At 53.0% G+C, this 18,250-nt stretch overlaps 1 protein-coding gene across 2 annotated transcripts; it reads right to left on the bottom strand.

Annotated features, from left to right (window-relative positions):
- Positions 1 to 2: 2 nt before the first annotated feature.
- AARS1 (alanyl-tRNA synthetase 1) lies at positions 3 to 16,667 on the bottom strand. 2 transcript variants are annotated; one of them, XM_074913697.1, is made up of 21 exons: positions 16,599 to 16,667; positions 15,335 to 15,544; positions 14,491 to 14,679; positions 13,702 to 13,847; positions 11,621 to 11,812; positions 11,043 to 11,187; positions 9,639 to 9,784; positions 8,579 to 8,687; positions 8,347 to 8,497; positions 7,837 to 7,961; positions 7,060 to 7,204; positions 6,247 to 6,431; positions 5,629 to 5,742; positions 4,676 to 4,882; positions 3,824 to 4,008; positions 3,279 to 3,387; positions 2,468 to 2,581; positions 2,068 to 2,187; positions 1,563 to 1,649; positions 564 to 677; positions 3 to 291 (listed from the first exon to the last, which is right to left on the bottom strand). In XM_074913697.1, exons 2-21 carry the CDS (start codon positions 15,476 to 15,478, stop codon positions 106 to 108), a joined length of 2,913 nt encoding a protein of 970 aa, XP_074769798.1. In that variant the 5' UTR covers positions 15,479 to 15,544; positions 16,599 to 16,667; the 3' UTR covers positions 3 to 105. The 2 variants fall into 2 exon arrangements, with proteins under 2 accessions (XP_074769798.1, XP_074769799.1); XM_074913698.1 differs by having other exon boundaries at positions 16,522 to 16,637.
- Positions 16,668 to 18,250: the final 1,583 nt, after the last annotated feature.

The raw sequence follows: 18,250 nt of genomic DNA, 5'->3' as shown, positions 1-18,250 counted from the left end.
GGCGCGGGGCAGGCAGGCTTTATTCATAGGAAAGGCGGGCTCAGGGAGCAGGCAGAGGGGAGGGGCAGGAGGGCGGAGGGGTGCCGGTGACCCCCCCCAGCCCCATCAGTTCTTCAGCTCGCCGAGGCGGAGCGTGGCAAAGTCCGTAGCCAGGCGCAGGGCCTCCCGCAGGCAGCCCACGTTCTTGCCCGTGGCCTGTGCCGAGACGTCCTTGCCCCCGCCTTTGCCGTCCATCAAGGCAGACACCTCCTGCACCCACTGGCTGGCCTTCAGGCCCTTATTTGCGGTCTCCTGGGCAGGAAAAGAAACAAAAAAAAAAAGGTGGCTCAACCTCAACTCAGGGAAGAGGGTCCACGAGCACGGTACAACAGGACAAAGAGCTTCCAGCTGTGTGTGTCCTGCAGCCCAGGGGCAGCCCCCCTGCCCCACGCCTGCAGCCCCAGAAGAACCCAAAGCACAAAGGTCGTGGCTCTTGCCAAACCCACAGGAGTTCTGGCTGTGTGGCGTTGGGCAGTTGCTGGCCGGAGGCCCAGAGAAAGGCAGACGTGGCATCTCGGCCTTACCTGGGGCACCTGGCACAGGCAGGTGATTCTGCCAGCTTCATTATCCACAGTGAAGAGCATGGTGGCAGTCTGCGGGGAGTGAGTCTTGAAGAGCTTCAGAGATTCATTCAGTGCCTGGAGGAGGACAAAGTCATTGTAGCACACCTTCCCCACACTCACAGCACCAACTCCGCATGACCACAGAGACATCTGGGAGGTGGACTTGTGTTAAAGCAGCCAGCAGCACCCTGCAGCACTCCTCCTCCCAAACACAGGACATCTTCACCCTTGGCAAGGGACACAAGCCCCGGCTCAGACCCCTCTCAGCTGCAAGGAAGCAGGAGAAATTTAAATAGGGCATTTAAAAACCTTGAGTGCTCCAGCCTCAGGGCATGATCAGCCACTTGCTGGGCTCAGCACTGCAGCACAGCACACACAAGGGAGCTTTTATTCACAGCAGAAACCACTTGGAAAGAAACTTAACTGAGGTGTGGAGGAGGGAAGGAGCAGTTTGAGCCCTAGCTGGAGAAGAACTTGAACCTTTCTGCAGCAGATGGTGCCCAGGAGCCAGGAAGCAGCTCTCTGTGCCCACACTCAGCCCAGGACACCCTTTCGAGAGCTGATCTGCAACGGCCACAGGCACCACGGACTCCATGGCTTGGCAGAGCTACTGTTCAGAGTGCCTTAAGCCTGCGTTTTAGCGTTCTGACTGCTGCTGGGTGAGTCTTACTTGGGACACAGCAGGATTTTTATTGGGCCCCCTATCCACCACCAGGTCTGGAAGCTTAGCAAATGGTCAAAACCAGCCAGCCCCGCCACAAACCCATGTGTTAGTCCAGGTGGTGGTACACCGAGAGTACCTCACTGATCCTCCTCCTCTTCACTAGCCGCTGCTCAGGGCTGGCAGGTGGCAAGAGAGACAGATCTGCAACGCAGCACGGCTGCCCCAAGTGAACAGCAACCACCCAACCGCCCCCCAGGCAGAGGGAAGGTTGTTGAGGAGACCAGACCTTCCCCTACCTTTGCTGAGGCTCCACTCTCCATTTCCATGATGACCAACGGTTGGTTAGGGTGACTCTCAATGACTTGCTTGGTCTTTTCCAGCACCTGAGGACAACAGTGGTCAGATGCTGGAGGACAGACACTGCATATGGACAGAAGAACCACCCAGGAAGAGCTTCCCTGCAGGTATAGAGGCCCCCAGCCTAGAGCAGCCTCATGCTGCACAGCCAGGAACAAGCAGGTGGCTCCTCCAGGAAAATCCAATGGGATCCAGGAGGAAGAAGCCTGCACCCAGGAGCACCGTTAGGGCAGGAGAAACCCAGCTTCCAAGACACGCTGCCAGCGCTGCAACCCATGGAGCAGCCATGGAGCTAGCCAAGCCCTGGGAGGGAGCAGGAGAGGCTGAACAGTGTGAGCAGCATCCCCACAGCTCAGATCCCCCCCAAAGTGGACACAAGTGGAGCTCCGAGGGGAGCCCCCCACAGCCCTCTCACACTGTTCTTTATTCCCGTGCAGGGCTCACTCGTTTCTGGATGTCAGCTTTGCTTGCTCGGTCCAGGTCATCCATAACTTTCTTCAGTGCTTTAACAGCCTCTCTCAGTTCATCTTTCTGCCACTGTGGAATAACAGCAGTGGCCAGGGTCTGCAAAACAGGAGTGGGTGAGAGTTAAAGGTACTGGTGACCATGGCAGAAGGCAGGAGATGCTGCACCACACTCATGAACCTCAAGTGCCTCAACTGGCAGAACCCAGTAAACTCTCCTCCTCTCCCAGTGCCCAACAGCCTCAGGCTGCAGCACCCACAGGACACAGGGCTGTCTGGACAGGAGCAAGAAGCTGAACTTGGCCTCATTAATACCAAGTAGTGTTGGCAATCAAGGTGCCATTCACTCGGGGAAGGCAGAGCACTGCTACGATCCTCACCTCACTGAGATCCGTGATCTCCTTCTGCACATCCTTGTTGGGAGCTGTCTGGACCTTCACCTTGGCCTCCAGGGCTGAGAGCAGTTTCCTGAGGCTGTCGACTTTCCTGAGGGCCTAGCAGAATACAATCCCAGTTAAATCAGGCAGGGAGATTTAGCAGGCTGGGTGCTTGGCCACCCCCATGAGAAGGGGTGAGGAATGCTGCAGCCCCAGGCTGGAGTTCCGTAACTCCTCAGGAAGCAGCAAAGCCAAAGCAGGCAGCACCTGACCAGAACCAGGGTGTGATGCTGGCACAGGTCCCAGGACTCTTCTTTGCCAGAAGGAATGCCAGATCCCACCCCCCCAAAAAAGAAATCCATCTTCTCCATGAATCCCCTTTCTCCCACTCCAGGAAGCACCAGCCCAAGCTGGCCCAGGACCAAAGTCACCTGCCTCCTGCAGCAGAGGACTGGATTCTCAGACTTCACAGCTCTCCTGCCAGCTGCTAGAGCCCTGGATCTGCAGCCCTTTCTGCAAACCAACCTCAGCCAACCGTGCAGCAACCTCACAGACCCACCCCAGGCCCTTCCACCACACTAACACAACAGCTACAGCAGAGACTTTTCCCCTTCCCTTCTCTGCTCTCTCCTCTGCCTGTAGCACAGCTGGGGGCCTCCAGCACAGCCTTCACTAACAGCAGCATCCTTCACCCCTCAGACACTCCCTGGTGCTGTGTACCCAACAGGGATATTGGGCAGATTTCAACGACAGGAAGCTTGGCACAGGGTTAATAGGTGGGATTTCACCGAGGATCTCTCCTGTGTCCCCTTACCTTTCGAGCTTCGGCCCCGGTGACTGCAACTATCCTCCGGATGCCTTTAGCAATTGCTTCTTCTGAAACAATCACAAAGGGGCCAGCGTGGCTGGAGTTCTGCAAGTGCCTTTGGAAAGAACCCAGAAAGACCCACAACAAGAGAGAGTTAGAAGTCCACCTCTCATCTCAGCAGCAATCAGCATGCAAACTAGAAAACCACCCTGCCAGGGAGATGCAGCAAGCGTGGGGACAGGCAGAAAACCCAATCTAGCTGCTAAAAGGCAAATGAGCGAGGAAAGAGTAGTGACGGCTATGTTCCCAGCACTGCCAGAGACTATGTGTGTGGGCAGGGACAGCACACAGGCAGTTTCCCTGCCCTGCAAAGGCTGATTTTAAACGTGGCTTGACTCAGGACTGGGAACACAAAGGCACATCATCACCACCTCCAGCTCTGCCCTAGCTGTGCCCAGCACACACCCACAGCACTCACAACAGAACTTTGGCTCCTCAGGGACACCTTTTCAGCCACCCTGCCACCTTCCCCAGCCTCTCCAGATACTCACGTCCCTCCACAAAACTCAATAGAAGTGATAGAGCCCGCGGGGCCAGAGGGGTCAGCCAGCAGCTCCTCTATGGGGATGCCAATCGAGACCACACGGACAGGATCGGGGTAAGTCTCATCAAAAACTGCCCGCAGCCCTTGGATAGCTTTAGCTGCTGCGAGAGGGCAGTCCCTGGCATACACAGTCTGCAGAGGACAGCAAAGGAATGCAGGTAAGAGCCAGTCCTGTCAGATGTGACCAAGGGCCTGCATTCTCAGGGAATCCTGACTTCCTCCAAAAGATCCTATAAGCGAAGTCCCATGCTTCACCTGAGCTGGGGTTTGTTGAGCTGCAGGGATCCTAAAGTCACTGACAGATGCCCTATCTTCAAAACTGCTGATACCACTGCCTGTTCAGACTCCCCGTGTGCTCCTGTATTTTCAAATGGTTTCTAACCACAGACTCTGAGTAGAGCACAGGGTCTTCAGGGTCTGTTCTGACACAGAGCGTGCAGCAGGCAGAGCAACACTGAGGACACATCACTGAGGTGCCTGGGTGTACACTATAAATCCAGCCCAGCCTGCAAAACTACTCTGCTGAACTTCTTGGCTCTTGTAGCTAATGTGACACTACAGCAAGCATGGAAACAGTTCAACCCTTGAGAAGGCTCGGTACCAACGAACAGAGCAAGTTACAAGGAGTTTTCCCACTCAAAATCCTCCGAGGCGATGCCAATCTGTGCACAGCACCACATCAGCAGCTCAGAAGATTCCTGCTGGGCCAAACTCCCAGCAGCCCAGGACATCCAAAAGCTTGACTCTAGGTTATTTTTTTCCCCCCCCTGAGTATATCCAACCTGGCAGCCATACCCACCTTTGCCTCCTCAATCATCTGGTTGGCAATTCCTTCAATTTTCTTGATTTCCTGGGTCGACAAGGCTCCCTTGGCTGTGAAGTCAAACCGCAGCCTGTCTGGCGCGACCAGTGACCCTCTCTGGTCAGCTTCCCCCAACACCGAGCGCAGGGCAAAGTTGAGGATGTGGGTGGCCGTGTGGTTGCTCATGACTGGCCTCCGCCTAGTCTGATGGAGGAAGCCACTGTTAGATTGGGTCCCCCACTGCAGAGCCAACATCATATTTAGCAGCAGAAGTGGAGCTTAACTTGCTGATCCAACAGAAACTGAAACTAACTCAGGAGACCAAAACCAACATCACGCTTGCTGCCTTGGAGCCTCGGCTAAGGGAGCACAACATTCCCCACCAAATTTGCGCACAGCTTTTCCCTGGCAGTCCCCTTGTTAGGCCTGTCTGGACAGAGGACAAGGACAGACCAGGTCACAGACAGCGATCTCTGCTCCTCAGCAGGGAAAAGCCTTCACTCTTGCTCCAAAGGTGCTCTCTCTATAGGGATGGGAAATGCATTTTGCAGACTAGGCTCAATCCAGCAGGCTGAGCCCAGGGGAGCAATGTCTGGAGTGGGGCAGACAGCCCAGGCTCTCCACTGTCATTCAAAACACAGTGGGGCACCACACATGTTCTACCTCACAGTCATGACCCAAAATGTGTTTCTGTGGCTGATCAGCAAATGCCAGTGAGTGTGACTCTGAGCCAGTTTGGCACTACCTGCCTCATGGTAGGAGAAAGCCCAGTGCCAAACTGGGAAGGCCTGAGTCAGCCACACTGGAAGGGCTACATTGCTTGTCTGCATCATGTGCCACAGGGAGAGCAGGCCCCAAACACCAGGCCCCCAGAGTGGCACTGATGAAAAGAAAGCAGACAAAATCCAGGGACAAGATGAGGCCGTGTGTTATGCCATGTCTTAACTCACCTCATCAATGCACAGGTGGACCTGATCTCCTACTTTCAAGCTTCCATATAGAGTTCCTATGTGAAGCACATAGCCTCCTCGGACCTGCACGTTCTTCACTGTGAATTCTGTTTTCTGTACAAAGAGGGAAATGCACCTAGTGAACAGGGTAAGAGGCCAAGGGGAGACAGTCTGCCAGAGGTCTGAGCTGCAACTGGAAAGGCCTCAGCTGAGAGCCAGACTGGCGTGTGATAGGAGAAAGCCGAGTGTCCCTGGGCACAGCACGCAGGGCCGCAAAGCAGAGAAGTGAATGAAGGTGAGCATGGCCGTGGGGCACAGCAAAGCTGAAAGAGCTCCCCATCATGCCTTGAAAGCACTGTCCTCTGCCCAGCAATCCCAGCACCACCACAACAGGCACCCAAGTTCTGGCAGCAGCCTGATGCTGCAGCACAGAGTTCAGTTCCCCAGGAAGCAAGAGGAACAAAACTCCAGCACATCTGTGCCATGTTGCACTCCTGAAAAAGAAACCTGTGCAATGCCTGACACCTGCCATGGACAGGAAATTGCTGGAGCTTGCTTGGCCCCTTCTCCTCTACCCAGGCCCCAGGTCAGACTGAGTCTAGCAAAAGACCCACTCACATCCTCCCTGCCGTCGTCGTCGTCATCCTTGACCATGTAGCCTTCGTCATAGATCTGCCCACCCTGCTCGGCATAGAAGCAGGTCCGGTCCAGCACTATCCCACACTCCTGGCCAGTGGATACCTCCTTCACAAACCTCTTCTCCCTGCGGATGGCTTTCACTGTGGCCACGAGGCTCCCAAAATCTGTCACCAGGATGACAGGCAGTGTCAGTAAAATAGGAAAAGCTTGTAGACACCACATGGGAGCAGAAGGTCATAGCAACACCACCCAGCTCTTGCAGGAGCATGTGGCAGCTACCACACTTGCAGGGAGGGAGTAAGGAGAAAGAACTAGGGCAACAGTTAGTTGGGTAAGAGGCAATTTCATTCAGTGCTCTCCAAGGAAGGTACTGTCACTTCCTTCCACACCTATGCAGTATAAGTCAGCAACACACATGGCTAAAATCTGTGGCCTCCTGAATCCCCACCAAATCAAAGAATTAGCAGGAAGAGCCAGAGCAAGTGAGCCAAGGACCCCAGAACAGACCAAGAAGAAACTGCAGTCTCCTGTGGCACTGGCAAAGTTGCAGCTGAGAAACATAAACATAGGGGTGTGGAGACATAAACAATGGACCTGAACAGTACCACAGCCCTTGAACAGTCTGTCCTTCCCTCTCCCTGCTCAACTTGTAACAAGCACAGTATTCACCTGTGCACATTCCCACTCCCACCCCATGTCCCAGGAAAGGTGAGCCTGGAGGGGATCTTGTTGAGGTACATGGCAGTAAAGACTTGGCAGCAGAGGATGATTCTGAGAAGGTTCTTTTCATACCATAGGTACCACTTGGATCTGAAGTATAGCTGTATTTTGGCGAGTCATCAGTCGCCTCCAGCCCTTCGGCCCTTAGCTCTTCAATGGCATAGATGTCCAGCATGAGGAGGTCCTCTCCTCCAGCACCCTTGCCCTGGGATTTGAGCTGCCAATGACAAGAACCAAGATTTGAGAAAACCCACTTCAGCACTGCCCCATGCCTAGTTGCACACCTCATTTACATCCCTTAGAGCTCCTTGGTTTAGAGCTTTGCCCTGGGAAGCTGTGTGCCAGCAGCTTCCTGGAGTGCTCCTATCTCTTCTGGCTTCAGAGCAGGCTGTTCCAGTGCTACCAGCACACAGGCAAAGCAGGCCTGAGCCCAGCAAGGGCAAGGCAAGTAGCCAGACAGCTGGGCAACACCGCTCTCTGCTGCTGCAACAAACATGCTGGGAGAGGCACCCACGCTGAAGGACTGCCTGGACAGTGCTCTGCAGACAGGGAAGTCCCTGACTTCCCTATCCAGAACCAGACAGTGGGGAGGTGCTCCCAAGCACTCCACTAAACCTGAAGGCTGAGCTCGATGTTTCAGGCCTCACGGTGCTAGTGAGAAAAGCCAGCCCCAGCTGCACAGAGAAGATATGTCCCACAACAACTGCAGTGCCGTGCCCTGCCAGGGCACTGGGGCATATGGGGTGAGCAGACCCAGTAAGAAAGGAGCAGACTCATGACTGCAAACTGCAAGGAAGGGAATCCTCCCTGCCTGCTCGTAGACCAGCTTCCCCTGGAGCTGTTACCTACCTGCGCATTTTTCCTCTCTTCTTCAAAGCCCTCCATGTCCACAACCAGGCCCTTCTCCTCTGCAATCAGCCCAGTGAGATCAGCAGGAAAACCGTAGGTGTCATACAGCAGCCAGGCAGTATCACCTTTAGAGAAAAAGCAGAGCAGTCAACGCTCCTGTTCCTCAAGACACTGCTCCTTTTCCTGCTCTCTGACTGGCTCTGTCCCACCCAGCTGGCTCTGCACTGTGGCAGGACAGAGAACAGTTCTGGTGAACAAGAACATCGAACAGGCTCCTCTCTGGCAGCACAGAGTTCCCACTATCACGTGTCTGGGCACCTCAGGAACCTGAGCAAGTGAACACAGGCCAGAGGAGAGACGGGTGGCCCAGCTCTGAGCGATGGTCTTTTGACTCCAACTCTGTCTCCCCACATCTTCCACCATCTCTCAGTTCCCAGCCCAGCTGAGCCCTAACTCAGTCCCAGACAATCAATGCCTTTTGGTGCATCCAGACAGAAGTCACAACCTTACCAGGGATGGTTTTACTGTTCCCCAGGCTTTGGATCTTCCTGTCCAGGATGCGACGTCCTCTGCTGAGTGTTTTCAGGAACTGATCCTCCTCTTCATTGATAATGTCCTTCACCATATCTGGGTCCTTCTTCAGCTCAGGAAATGCACCTCCCTGCAGACCCAAGACAATTAGTCCTTCAGCATGGAGATCTGCATACTGTGGCAGATACAGTGCAGCAGGGGAAGAACTTACCAGTGACTGCACCACCACATCAACCAGCGTAGCAAAGAAACCTTTGGGGGCATTGAGCTTCTCATGGGAGTAGCGCACAGCCCGCCGGAGAATCCGCCTCAGCACATACCTAGGGAACAGCAGAGCCCCTCATGCAAATGTTACACCTCTGAGTTGTTCTCAGGGAAACAGCATCCACCTATCTCCAACCCCCTCCCAGGACCAAGAGCACAGGGTATTCTCCCCACATTTTCTCTCAAGTAGCTGCTCACAGCAGCAGCAAGCCAGAGGTGAGGTGTCAGTCCTCAGCTCTGTGACCCAGACTCATTGTGTGATGAAGAGTCACAGAGTCCCAGAATCACTCAGGTTGGAAAAGACTCTTGGGATCATTGAGTCCAACCATCAGCCCGACTCTACAAAGTTCTCCCCTACCCCACATCCCCTCACAGCTCATCCAAACAACCCTTAAACACACCCAGGGATGGGGACTCCACCCCCTCCCTGGGCAGCCTATTCCACTCTCTGACCACTCTTTCTGTGAACAATTTTTTCCTAATGTTCAGTCTAAACCTCCCCTGTTGCAGTTTAAAGCCGTTCCCTCTTGTTCTGTCACTAATCACCTGTGAGAAGAGACCAGCACCAACCTCTCTACAATGTCCTTTCAGGTAGTTGTAGAGTGATGAGGTCTCCCCTCAGCCTTCTCCTCCTCAAACTAAACAATCAGTCCTCTAAGTCCAGCAGCACCGACAGCACAACCCCTCTGCCCAAACTTCAGTCTGTTTTTTGACAGCAGCACTGCACCAAGCAAGGTTTTGTGCCTGTCTGCCCAGAGTGATCGTTCTTGGAGGCGGACACAGCAGGACTGGTACTCACAAGAACCCTCAGACCAGTGTGTCTTGGCCTTTTGAGTGGACCTTGCTACAGGGATTCAAGCATCAAACATACTGAGCAAACACTCCGCTATCCATTACTTTAATGACAAATTCAAAGACATCCCAGAGACATGGGAAATCCCAGCCCCCTCAGGGAAGCTGTGCTGAACAAAATGGGAGAGGAAGCAATGCAGCAGCTTCCTTCTTACCCTCTGCCAGTGTTGTCAGGTCTACCCCCATCAGAGAGGGCCAGCGTGATGGTCCGTGCATGGTCAGCCAGTACACGGTAGGCCATGTCTATACCATCAGCATCCTCAGCACCAACCTGCCCCATGTACGGCCTGGCACCTGTGCCCTGCACAGAGAGAAGTCGGTGGGCAAAGGGGACAATTATGGACAGTGAGGACGAGCAACATTGCAGAACAACAGGGAAGGGCCTCAGAAGCCAACCCCATCCCACTGCCCACGGCCACCCAGAAGGCACATTCCTCTTGGGAAGATGTGACTTGGTAAAGCCAGGGAAGACATAGAGCTGAGAGGCTCTACAGGATGCCATGGGCCGCACTTCCAGGGCCAAAGGATCTCCAAGACCTGAAGGAAGAAAAGCCAATTTATCTCAACATTAAGAGCCCAGGGTAAAAGAGAGAGGGAAAGAGGCAGAGTGCAGGGAAATCATCTGTTTTGCACACTGTCTCAAGGTCTCTGGCCTGGCATTAACCTGCCCGGCCAAGAAACTTTCCAAATTCTGTCACATGGGACAGTCCCGGCTTCCCTCTTTTAGGGAGTTTTTATCCATACCCAAGGGAAAGATACTGCTGTAACAAAGTAGTGCCTCCATATGGTGCAAAGCTCACACCATGGGCATGGTTCCTACAGCCAGGCTCCCAGCAGACTGCAGGAAGGCAGACAAGGACACATGGGCTGTGTCCAGCCCTCTAATTCCAACTCTGGAGCTCTGCGCCTCATTCCTCAGAGGCAGCAGGAACTTGGGCTCTTCTCCCTGCATTTTTTCTGCAGCCAGGAAGCTCTGCTTCTTCCATGGAGAAAAAAAAAAAAAAAGGCTTGGAGATGCACACAGAGTTCCCAGCACTGGTAACATGGTCCCCATCCAGGAAGATGCAGCAACAGTACACTGGTTCTGCAAAGGACTGTCATGATTTATGGCAAAGACCTTCTCAATCAGGGGATTTTCTACAGATCAACATGTTCCAGGTGGGAGAGACTGAAGGACAAACTCTGATTCTGGGTCAGCAGCACCACGTGCTCTCTAGCACACAGCAGAAAGACAGTGCTTGGCCTTACAGGATCAGAGTGTCTCCCACTCGGGGAGGACCAAGAGTGCACCATGGGGCAGTTCACAGAAACACCTGGGAAAGATGCACCACTTGCTGCTCTGTGTTTTCCCCTGGAAACATGCCCCAAGGCAGCCATCACTGTGCCAGCCTTCACTCCCAGCCTCAGCAAAGTATAAACACATAGGGCTCGCAGCAGCTGGGGAAGCAGAGACCTGCAGCTGTACTCGACCAGCCCCAAGGATCTATCTCCTCAGGGATTCAGGGAATGGATGCAGCTGGGCCAGGCCCAGACTCAGACCCAGACTCCCCCATTCATACCTTCTGGATGGCTTCAAAGTAAGGAAGGAAAAGGTCAGTGTCATAGTTGGACATCTTGTTCTGCAGCACAGAGACCAGCCTCTCCAGGCCCATCCCAGTGTCAATGCTTTTCTTGGGAAGAGGTTTCAGTGTTCCATCAGCTTCCCTGCCCAGCCACAAAAAGAAAGACGAGCTGTTACGGATGGAGGCTCTGCAAGGGCAACCCCATCTCTCTCCTCATCTCAGTGAGATTTTGTTCCATTAGATTTACGATATAAGCCCATACACAAGCCACACAAAGCACAACTTTGATAAAATATCAAGACCCTCAGTGACAATTTAAGACCCAGAGAAGGATAACACTTATTCCCTTCTGAACTCCTAGCAGATGAGCTGAGAAAATACTTCTAATCTGGCCCAATGCCAGTGTGACCAACCTCTTCTGTACAGGTGGGTCAGGGGACACAGCATCAGAAGTGTACAGCTCCTGGACAAGAGGGAATGGTGAGCAAGCCAGGGGCAGCTACAGCAGCACGCAGTTCAAGCAACCCCGCATGCCAAGCTGGAGTAGCCTGAGAAGGGAAGCAGGCCTTGCTCACCTGTTAAACTGTATGAACACCAGGTTCCAGATCTCCAGGACATTGGGATCATCCTGATTGACCAGGTGGGAAGCATCTCTGTCCCCAATGCGGTCATAGTGGATCTCACTGCAAGGGCCACAGGGGCCTGTGTCTCCCATTTCCCAGAAGTTATCCTTCATATTGCCAGGCAGAATCCTGCCCTCAGCCAGCCTGCAACAAGAAACTCTTACTGAACAACAGAGACTAACAGCAAGGCAAGAATTCCCCAAACTAAGGGCTACTCTGGACAAACCTCAGCTCACTAATGCCCTGAATGAGCAGATGAATTGTCAGTCTTGAGCCAGACCAATGCAAGAGCCTAAGTCTCAGGAGCCCTTCTAAGGAGGATCAAGTGAACGCTGGTGCCTGGCACTTGTCCCAGGTGGAGGCAGAAGCCTACACACCACTTCAGCAAAGCCACTAGCAAGACGACAGGTTGAAGTGCTAAGGTTTGGACAACAGGCCCAAGCCAGAGTTGACCTATAGATGAATCCTGTATATTTTATAACTGATAACCATTGTGCTAGTGGGTATTGTACTGGATTATAACAAACCACCTATTCTGATGTAAAAAGTGGAAGTATTGAAGCCTGAGCAACAGGCCCTGAGCCGAAGCTGCTAACTCAGTATGAGGTCATTAACAAAATACGTAAACTCACTAGTGAAAGATGCAGCTTAGACAGAATATAATCAGTAGTGAGGATGAAAGGCAGAGAGAATGTAGCCAACTTTCTTTTCTCGGCCTTGTTCAAGGCTGAGAACCCAAGTGTTCGACCTTGTTGTAAACTCCCTTGGTTTCCCTCCACCAAGCCCTGGCCAGGCTTTGGGTGGAATAGGAGGATGAAACCAGAAATTTTCCACTCAAAACAAAGGTGCCAGCTATTCTGGCTTGCTGATTTTTGGTATATAGGGCTGGACCCACTTGCAGCGACTTTGGATGCCTCAGCTGTGGGTGGAGGCACCGTGCAGGATTTCCCACTCGCCGGGACGGGCTCTCCAAACCCTCGCTGTAACCAGGGCTGCCCAGCGCCTGCGGGTCTGGGTGATGGGAACGGGTGCAAGTGGGGATGGACCTTTCTTAATCACTGTTCCCTCTCTCTCTGGTGGTAATGATGTGATGCATTACCCTGTATTTTCCTATTTAAGTGCACTAGTCTGTCTTTTCTTATTGTATGTTTTCTGTATTATTCTGTTACATTATTTAGTTATCCCCAGTAAAATATGTCTACTCTTTTCACTCTGATGTTTGAATTTAATTCGTATCCTTAATCAGCAAAACACAGGTGTATCTCTGACTCTTAATACACACAAGGCAGGTTTGGCCTCACAGTGTAGAGGTGTGTCATGGGGTCAGTGGCAGGCTTCAGAGGGGACTACAGCCACAAGAGCAAAGGTATCTTTTCACTGCTACATCAAGCTTTGGCCCACCCACAGCCTGAGTGCCAAGGGCAGTTCTTGCTTCCTTATCTCGAGGGTGAGGTAGAAGCAGCTGCCTTAGGAAGAGAGTATAGAAAAGAGTAAGGACTCTTCAATTCGGAGAGGACAAAGCTGCTGCGTGGGAGACTACGATTGAGATTTAGAAAAACCCAACAGGTTTGAAAGAGAAGCAGATGTACTCTGAAGGAGGAGGGCCCCAAACAGAGGCTAAGGGGAAACGATTGATGACCCTCTAACACACCAGTGATGGTGGATGCTGGGAGGGGAGGAGGTAAACAGAGTGCAGGCCACAGCCAGGCATGCCTGCTTTCCCTGAACAGCATCTTTTCAACTGCTGTCAGAGGCAACACACTGGGCTGCACAAACCACTGATCTGACCCAGCAGAGCACTTATGTTTTTAAGCTTACACAAGAGATTTTGAAACAAAAACTCTCAGTATCTTGTCTAATACTTTGTACTTCCCTTTGGTTTTGCAGCTCCACCACCCTGCAAACATTATTTGTGACACTTCACTTTTGCTAAAACCTCTTGTTATGTGGCAGAGCACATATAACACATGCCATCTTTCTCTGAATGACGATTGCTCATCAAAACATGAACCTTTCTCAGTTAAAGGCCTTACCCCAAATTCAACCATATCTGCTTGCACTCCAGGTCCGGTTGGAGTCCTGCAGCCTCATTTCCACCAAAGTAGGTGACATAGAGTCTTTCAGCAGGGATGCCAAACTCCTTGGTGAGAAGGTCCAGTGCCAGTTTACAAGCAAGTTCCTGCAGAAGGAAAGGTGGGGTCAGCGAGTGAATGCAAAGAGAGTTTCTCTTCACCATGCAAAGTACTGGCTACCGTAGGTATCAGCAGCTAAGGAGCCAAAAACTTTCAGACTTTTGACATAAGAAAGAAACAAATTAATATATGCAGTGAACAGGGCACAAGAAACACTTCATATGGCTTTCCAGATGCAGCCAAGTTAACTCCTAGCATGTTCACTGCCACCCAAAAGCCTTTTAATTCTGCTGTTATTCTGTATTCTAAACATCCTCTTTCTGACTTCAAACACTATGCTATCAAGCAGCTTGGGAAAAGACATCATTATTTTATGATCAGAAGATCCATCATGGTCACAAAGCACCTGCAACTCCCCACAGCTCCAGTACAGCCACTAAAACCTCTGCCTGAAGTCTCCAAGCTGGCAGAGTTAATATAATCAGCTTTGTAAACCTTAAGTAATTAATCTCAAAACATTCTGCAGGGTCGGGGCAGCTTCCAAGCTCATTTATTCCAAAGAAGCCAGACACACCTCAGGACCCATTCTGTGCAAAGATATTCTCTCTCCTCTTGGCAACTGATCTGCAGAATTCATAGAGATGGGTAAGTCTGTGCAAGAGATTCAGAGCTGCACCTAGCTTGTTTTACCTTAAAATAATCCCCAAAGGACCAGGACCCCAACATCTCAAAGAAGGTGTGGTGGTAGACATCTTTCCCGACATCATCCAGGTCATTGTGTTTGCCCCCTGCTCGGATGCACTTCTGAGTGTTGGTGGCTCTGTTCAGCTTAGCGAGCGGGTGTGAAGGGTCAATAGTATTGAGGAAGATGGGTTTGAACTGAGAGGAAAAAAGACAATCAAGAAAAGCACTGAGACTGTTTTCAAACATTGCAGACAGCAACAAGGCAGTTAAGTGTCATCCACATCACGATACCACTAGCCTGGACGTACCCAAGGCAGCTTGTGGAGACAAGAAGCCTGCCACCTCCTGTCGGAAGAGGCTGCAGCACTGCCTATAACTTAGCACTCACACACACGCACATGTTCCTGGAGCCCACCTAACCCCAGGACTTGCAAATGGACTGTAAGTAACCAGATTCCCAGCTGACAAAAAAAAAAAAAAAAAAGTCAGTGAAAACTGTGTGTTGACCTCCAGCAGAGCCATTTCAGCAGCCCAGCCTCAACCACTCTTTAAAGACACTGTTAGTCATTTGAGCCAGGACTAGCTGTGGTACAAAGGGTCAAGGAAGGAAGACTGGCAGCGCTCCCATCGCTGTACAGTCAGCCCAGCAGACACAGGAACCTCTTCCAGCGCTCTTGCCAATTTTGCAAGAGCACTCCAGCAGACATGCTAACCACCTCTTCATAACCAGAAAGAAGATGGAAAAAACAGCCATAATTTTCCACACAAACAGCTCTGCAAACAGCTTCACAGGTTTCAACTGCTACAGGATATGTTCATAAGGACCACAGTACCAGAGTGGGAATCCTACCTGATTCATACCAGCGTTGGCAAAGAGCAGTGTGGGGTCATCCAGGGGGATTGTAGAAGAGGAGTGCACATAGGTATGCTTGTTTTCCTTGAAGAAGTCAATAAACCGTTGCCGGATCTGGCTAGCTGTTAGCGTAGCTTCCATCTTGGAGCTGTAAGTCACAGCTGTCCAAAGCAAGTGGAAGGGAAAGTGGCAAGGCCTTGGTGCAGTCTGAAGAAAGAACAAACAAGGCTCTTGCATGCTGTCAGCTCAAGCAGTAACATCAGGATCACTGCCTCCATCTCCTAAAAGGGTCTCCTCACACTGGTTAAGTACTGAGTCCTCAGTTCAGCCATCAGTCTGCCCCAAAGAGTACTGGCCTAATGCCAAACTTCCTCTCCCCCAACCACCCTGATTTCTGGAGTTCTACCTCAAGTTACCTGTTCTTTGAAAACACATAGTTTTAGAATACCAAGTTCACCTGGATACTGAACTTCATAACAGATTGTGTTTGCCTTGCTGAGGACACATGGAGGGAACGGACTGTCAATTCCTAAAATCATTCAAGATGATTAAGTCATAGCATCACAACTGGGTTTGGAAATGACCTCTGGATATCACCTTGTCCATCCCCCCTGCTCAAAGCAGGGTCAACTCCAGGAACGCCTGGAAACCTTTCCTGAGAGGACAAGCATCACCACGTGCACACCAAAGACAGCTGAAGGTGAGCACCTCCTGCATAACCTAACGGCTACATAAAGCTGTCCCCTGCCAACGGGGCGCAGTGGGGTTCCCTGGAGGGCCAATTCCCCACATGTCCAGGGCCAGCAAGTGGTTGGAGGGAAGGAAGGACTCGAGGAGGGAAGGAAGGACTCGAGGAGGGAAGGAAGGACTCGAGGAGGGAAGGAAGGACTCGAGGAGGGAAGGAAGGACTCGAGGAGGGAAGGAAGGACTCGAGGAGGGAGTCGCAGCGGCGACTCCCGGACAGAGCAGGGCCTTTTTGCCCAGACATCACTCGGTCTCAAGTGCCCAAGGAGAGGCGAGGGCACAGCGGGTGCCCAGCCGCCCTGCGGAGGGCCGCCTAGAGCCGACAGACAGGCATCCATCCCGCGCGGCCCGGGCTGAGGAGACCAGGGCACCGCCACCCTCCCGCCCCTCACCGCTGCCCGCCCCGGCCCCCTGCCCGCCTGCCCTGCCAGGCCGCCTACCCTCGGGCAGCAGGCGGCCGCGCCCTGGAGCAAAACGCAAAGGCCGGTGCCCCCAGCAAAGGCCCCTCGGGCCCTACCTCCGACCGCCGCCGCCGCCCCTCGCCACCGCACCACCGGCGCCGCCGCAGCGCCCGCTCTGCCCCGCCTCCCCCCGGCGCAACGCCGTGCGACAGCTTTCGATTGGCTGCCGAGGCTGCCGCTCCGGGTCAGCCCCGCCCTCTCCTCGCCGCCGGCCTTGGGGGTGGGCTGTCCGCCGGCTGATGCAATGACAGGACGCGGTGCTCACGTGACGCAACCGGGCTGAAGCCGGGCGGGGAGCGGCCATTTTAGGAGCGCCAGCCATGCTGCGGGGCGGCACCGAGGGGGCCGGGAGCGTAAGGGCGCAGTGACGTTGCAGTACCATGAGCCGGGGCCCACCCGGCGCAGCTCTGCTCCTTGCAGGCAGGCTGAGGCCTTGGCTGCTGGTGTGGAGTGAGCGGGGGCTCCAAAAGGCTCAGGCCAAGAAGGGCCAGTGAGGGAGAGGGAGGTGCCTGGGGATGGTGGGTGAGGTGCCTGCTGGAGTGCTGATCAAAGCCCCACAGGCGTTCCTCCTGGGGGGAAGAATGGCTGCAAGGCCTTTACAAGGGTCTGAGGGGACAAGGTCATGACTGAGATGCAGGGACAGGTTTTACTCCATGGTGAACATGCTCTGGTTATGCCCCTGGGGAGCTGATGGGGTAGGAGCCTGCAGTCCAAGGCCAAGAGACACACTACATACACAGAGGAGGTATCACATTGACAAAAAATTCACGGTGAGGATAGTCAAGCATTGAAATGGTGGCCCAGGGAGGCTGTGGGGTCCTTGGAGGCTTCTGAGGTTCAAGCCCTAGGGAACCTGATGTGGAGTTATTGCTGAACCTGCTCTTCCTGCTGGGGCTTGAAGTAAAAGTCCTCACACGTTCTCTCTAACCTGAATGGTCCCCAGGTGTGTCTACAGCATTGGGATCTTGTAGATTGGTCTTATCCCTTCTGGCCTCCAGCTGTGGTTCCTGAGTATGTCTGTGCCGCTGTCCTGCTTGGCTTCGGTTGCCATCAGATAGCCATTTCCAGAGGTCACTTGCTGCTTGCCCTCCTCAGCTTGATGCTGGGCTGTGGCCATTCCCACCATTTCTGGTCCTGCAGCCCTCTTTGCTTGTGTCTCTTGTCTCCTTCCCAAGAAGCCTGGAAGGAAAAGAGGAAACTCCAGTCTTGTTGGTTCCTAATGGGAACTCTGCTCTGGATGCTGCTTGCAGATAACAGCAGGAGCAGGCAAGTCTGTGCAGTGCAATTGCTTGCGTGGGTGAGTACAACCTCAGTGATGCCTGCTACCGTGGGTCTGACTCTTAACACCATCCAAATCCACGCCCAGCACGCTTACCTCTCATGAGGGCCATAGTCTACCCACCAAGATGGAAGGAAACTTCACTGCTTCCTCCTCTCCATGATCTGTATCACCTGAAAGCACACCATCCAAACTTGGAGCCCTTTTACCATCTGCCAGCTGCTGGTCCAAGTATTTCTTTGGTGATTGCCAGACCTGCAATCTCTCAAGTAGTTGGGGAATAGTCAGCTCTGTCTCCTCCACCAGGCTGAACAAGGCTGGGCAACAGATGTGTCCCTTTGGCCACATCCAGATGTGACAGACCCATCTCCGCTACTTTCCTCTTCTTATTTCCTCCTGTACCTTAAATTCAGGTACCCCCAATTCTTC

The sequence above is a fragment of the Athene noctua genome, chromosome 9 (genome assembly GCF_965140245.1).
Source record: "Athene noctua chromosome 9, bAthNoc1.hap1.1, whole genome shotgun sequence".
Lineage (NCBI taxonomy): Eukaryota > Metazoa > Chordata > Aves > Strigiformes > Strigidae > Athene > Athene noctua.
The sequence above is the reverse complement of the archived record's forward strand: the minus strand, read 5'-3'. Positions and strand labels throughout refer to the sequence as shown.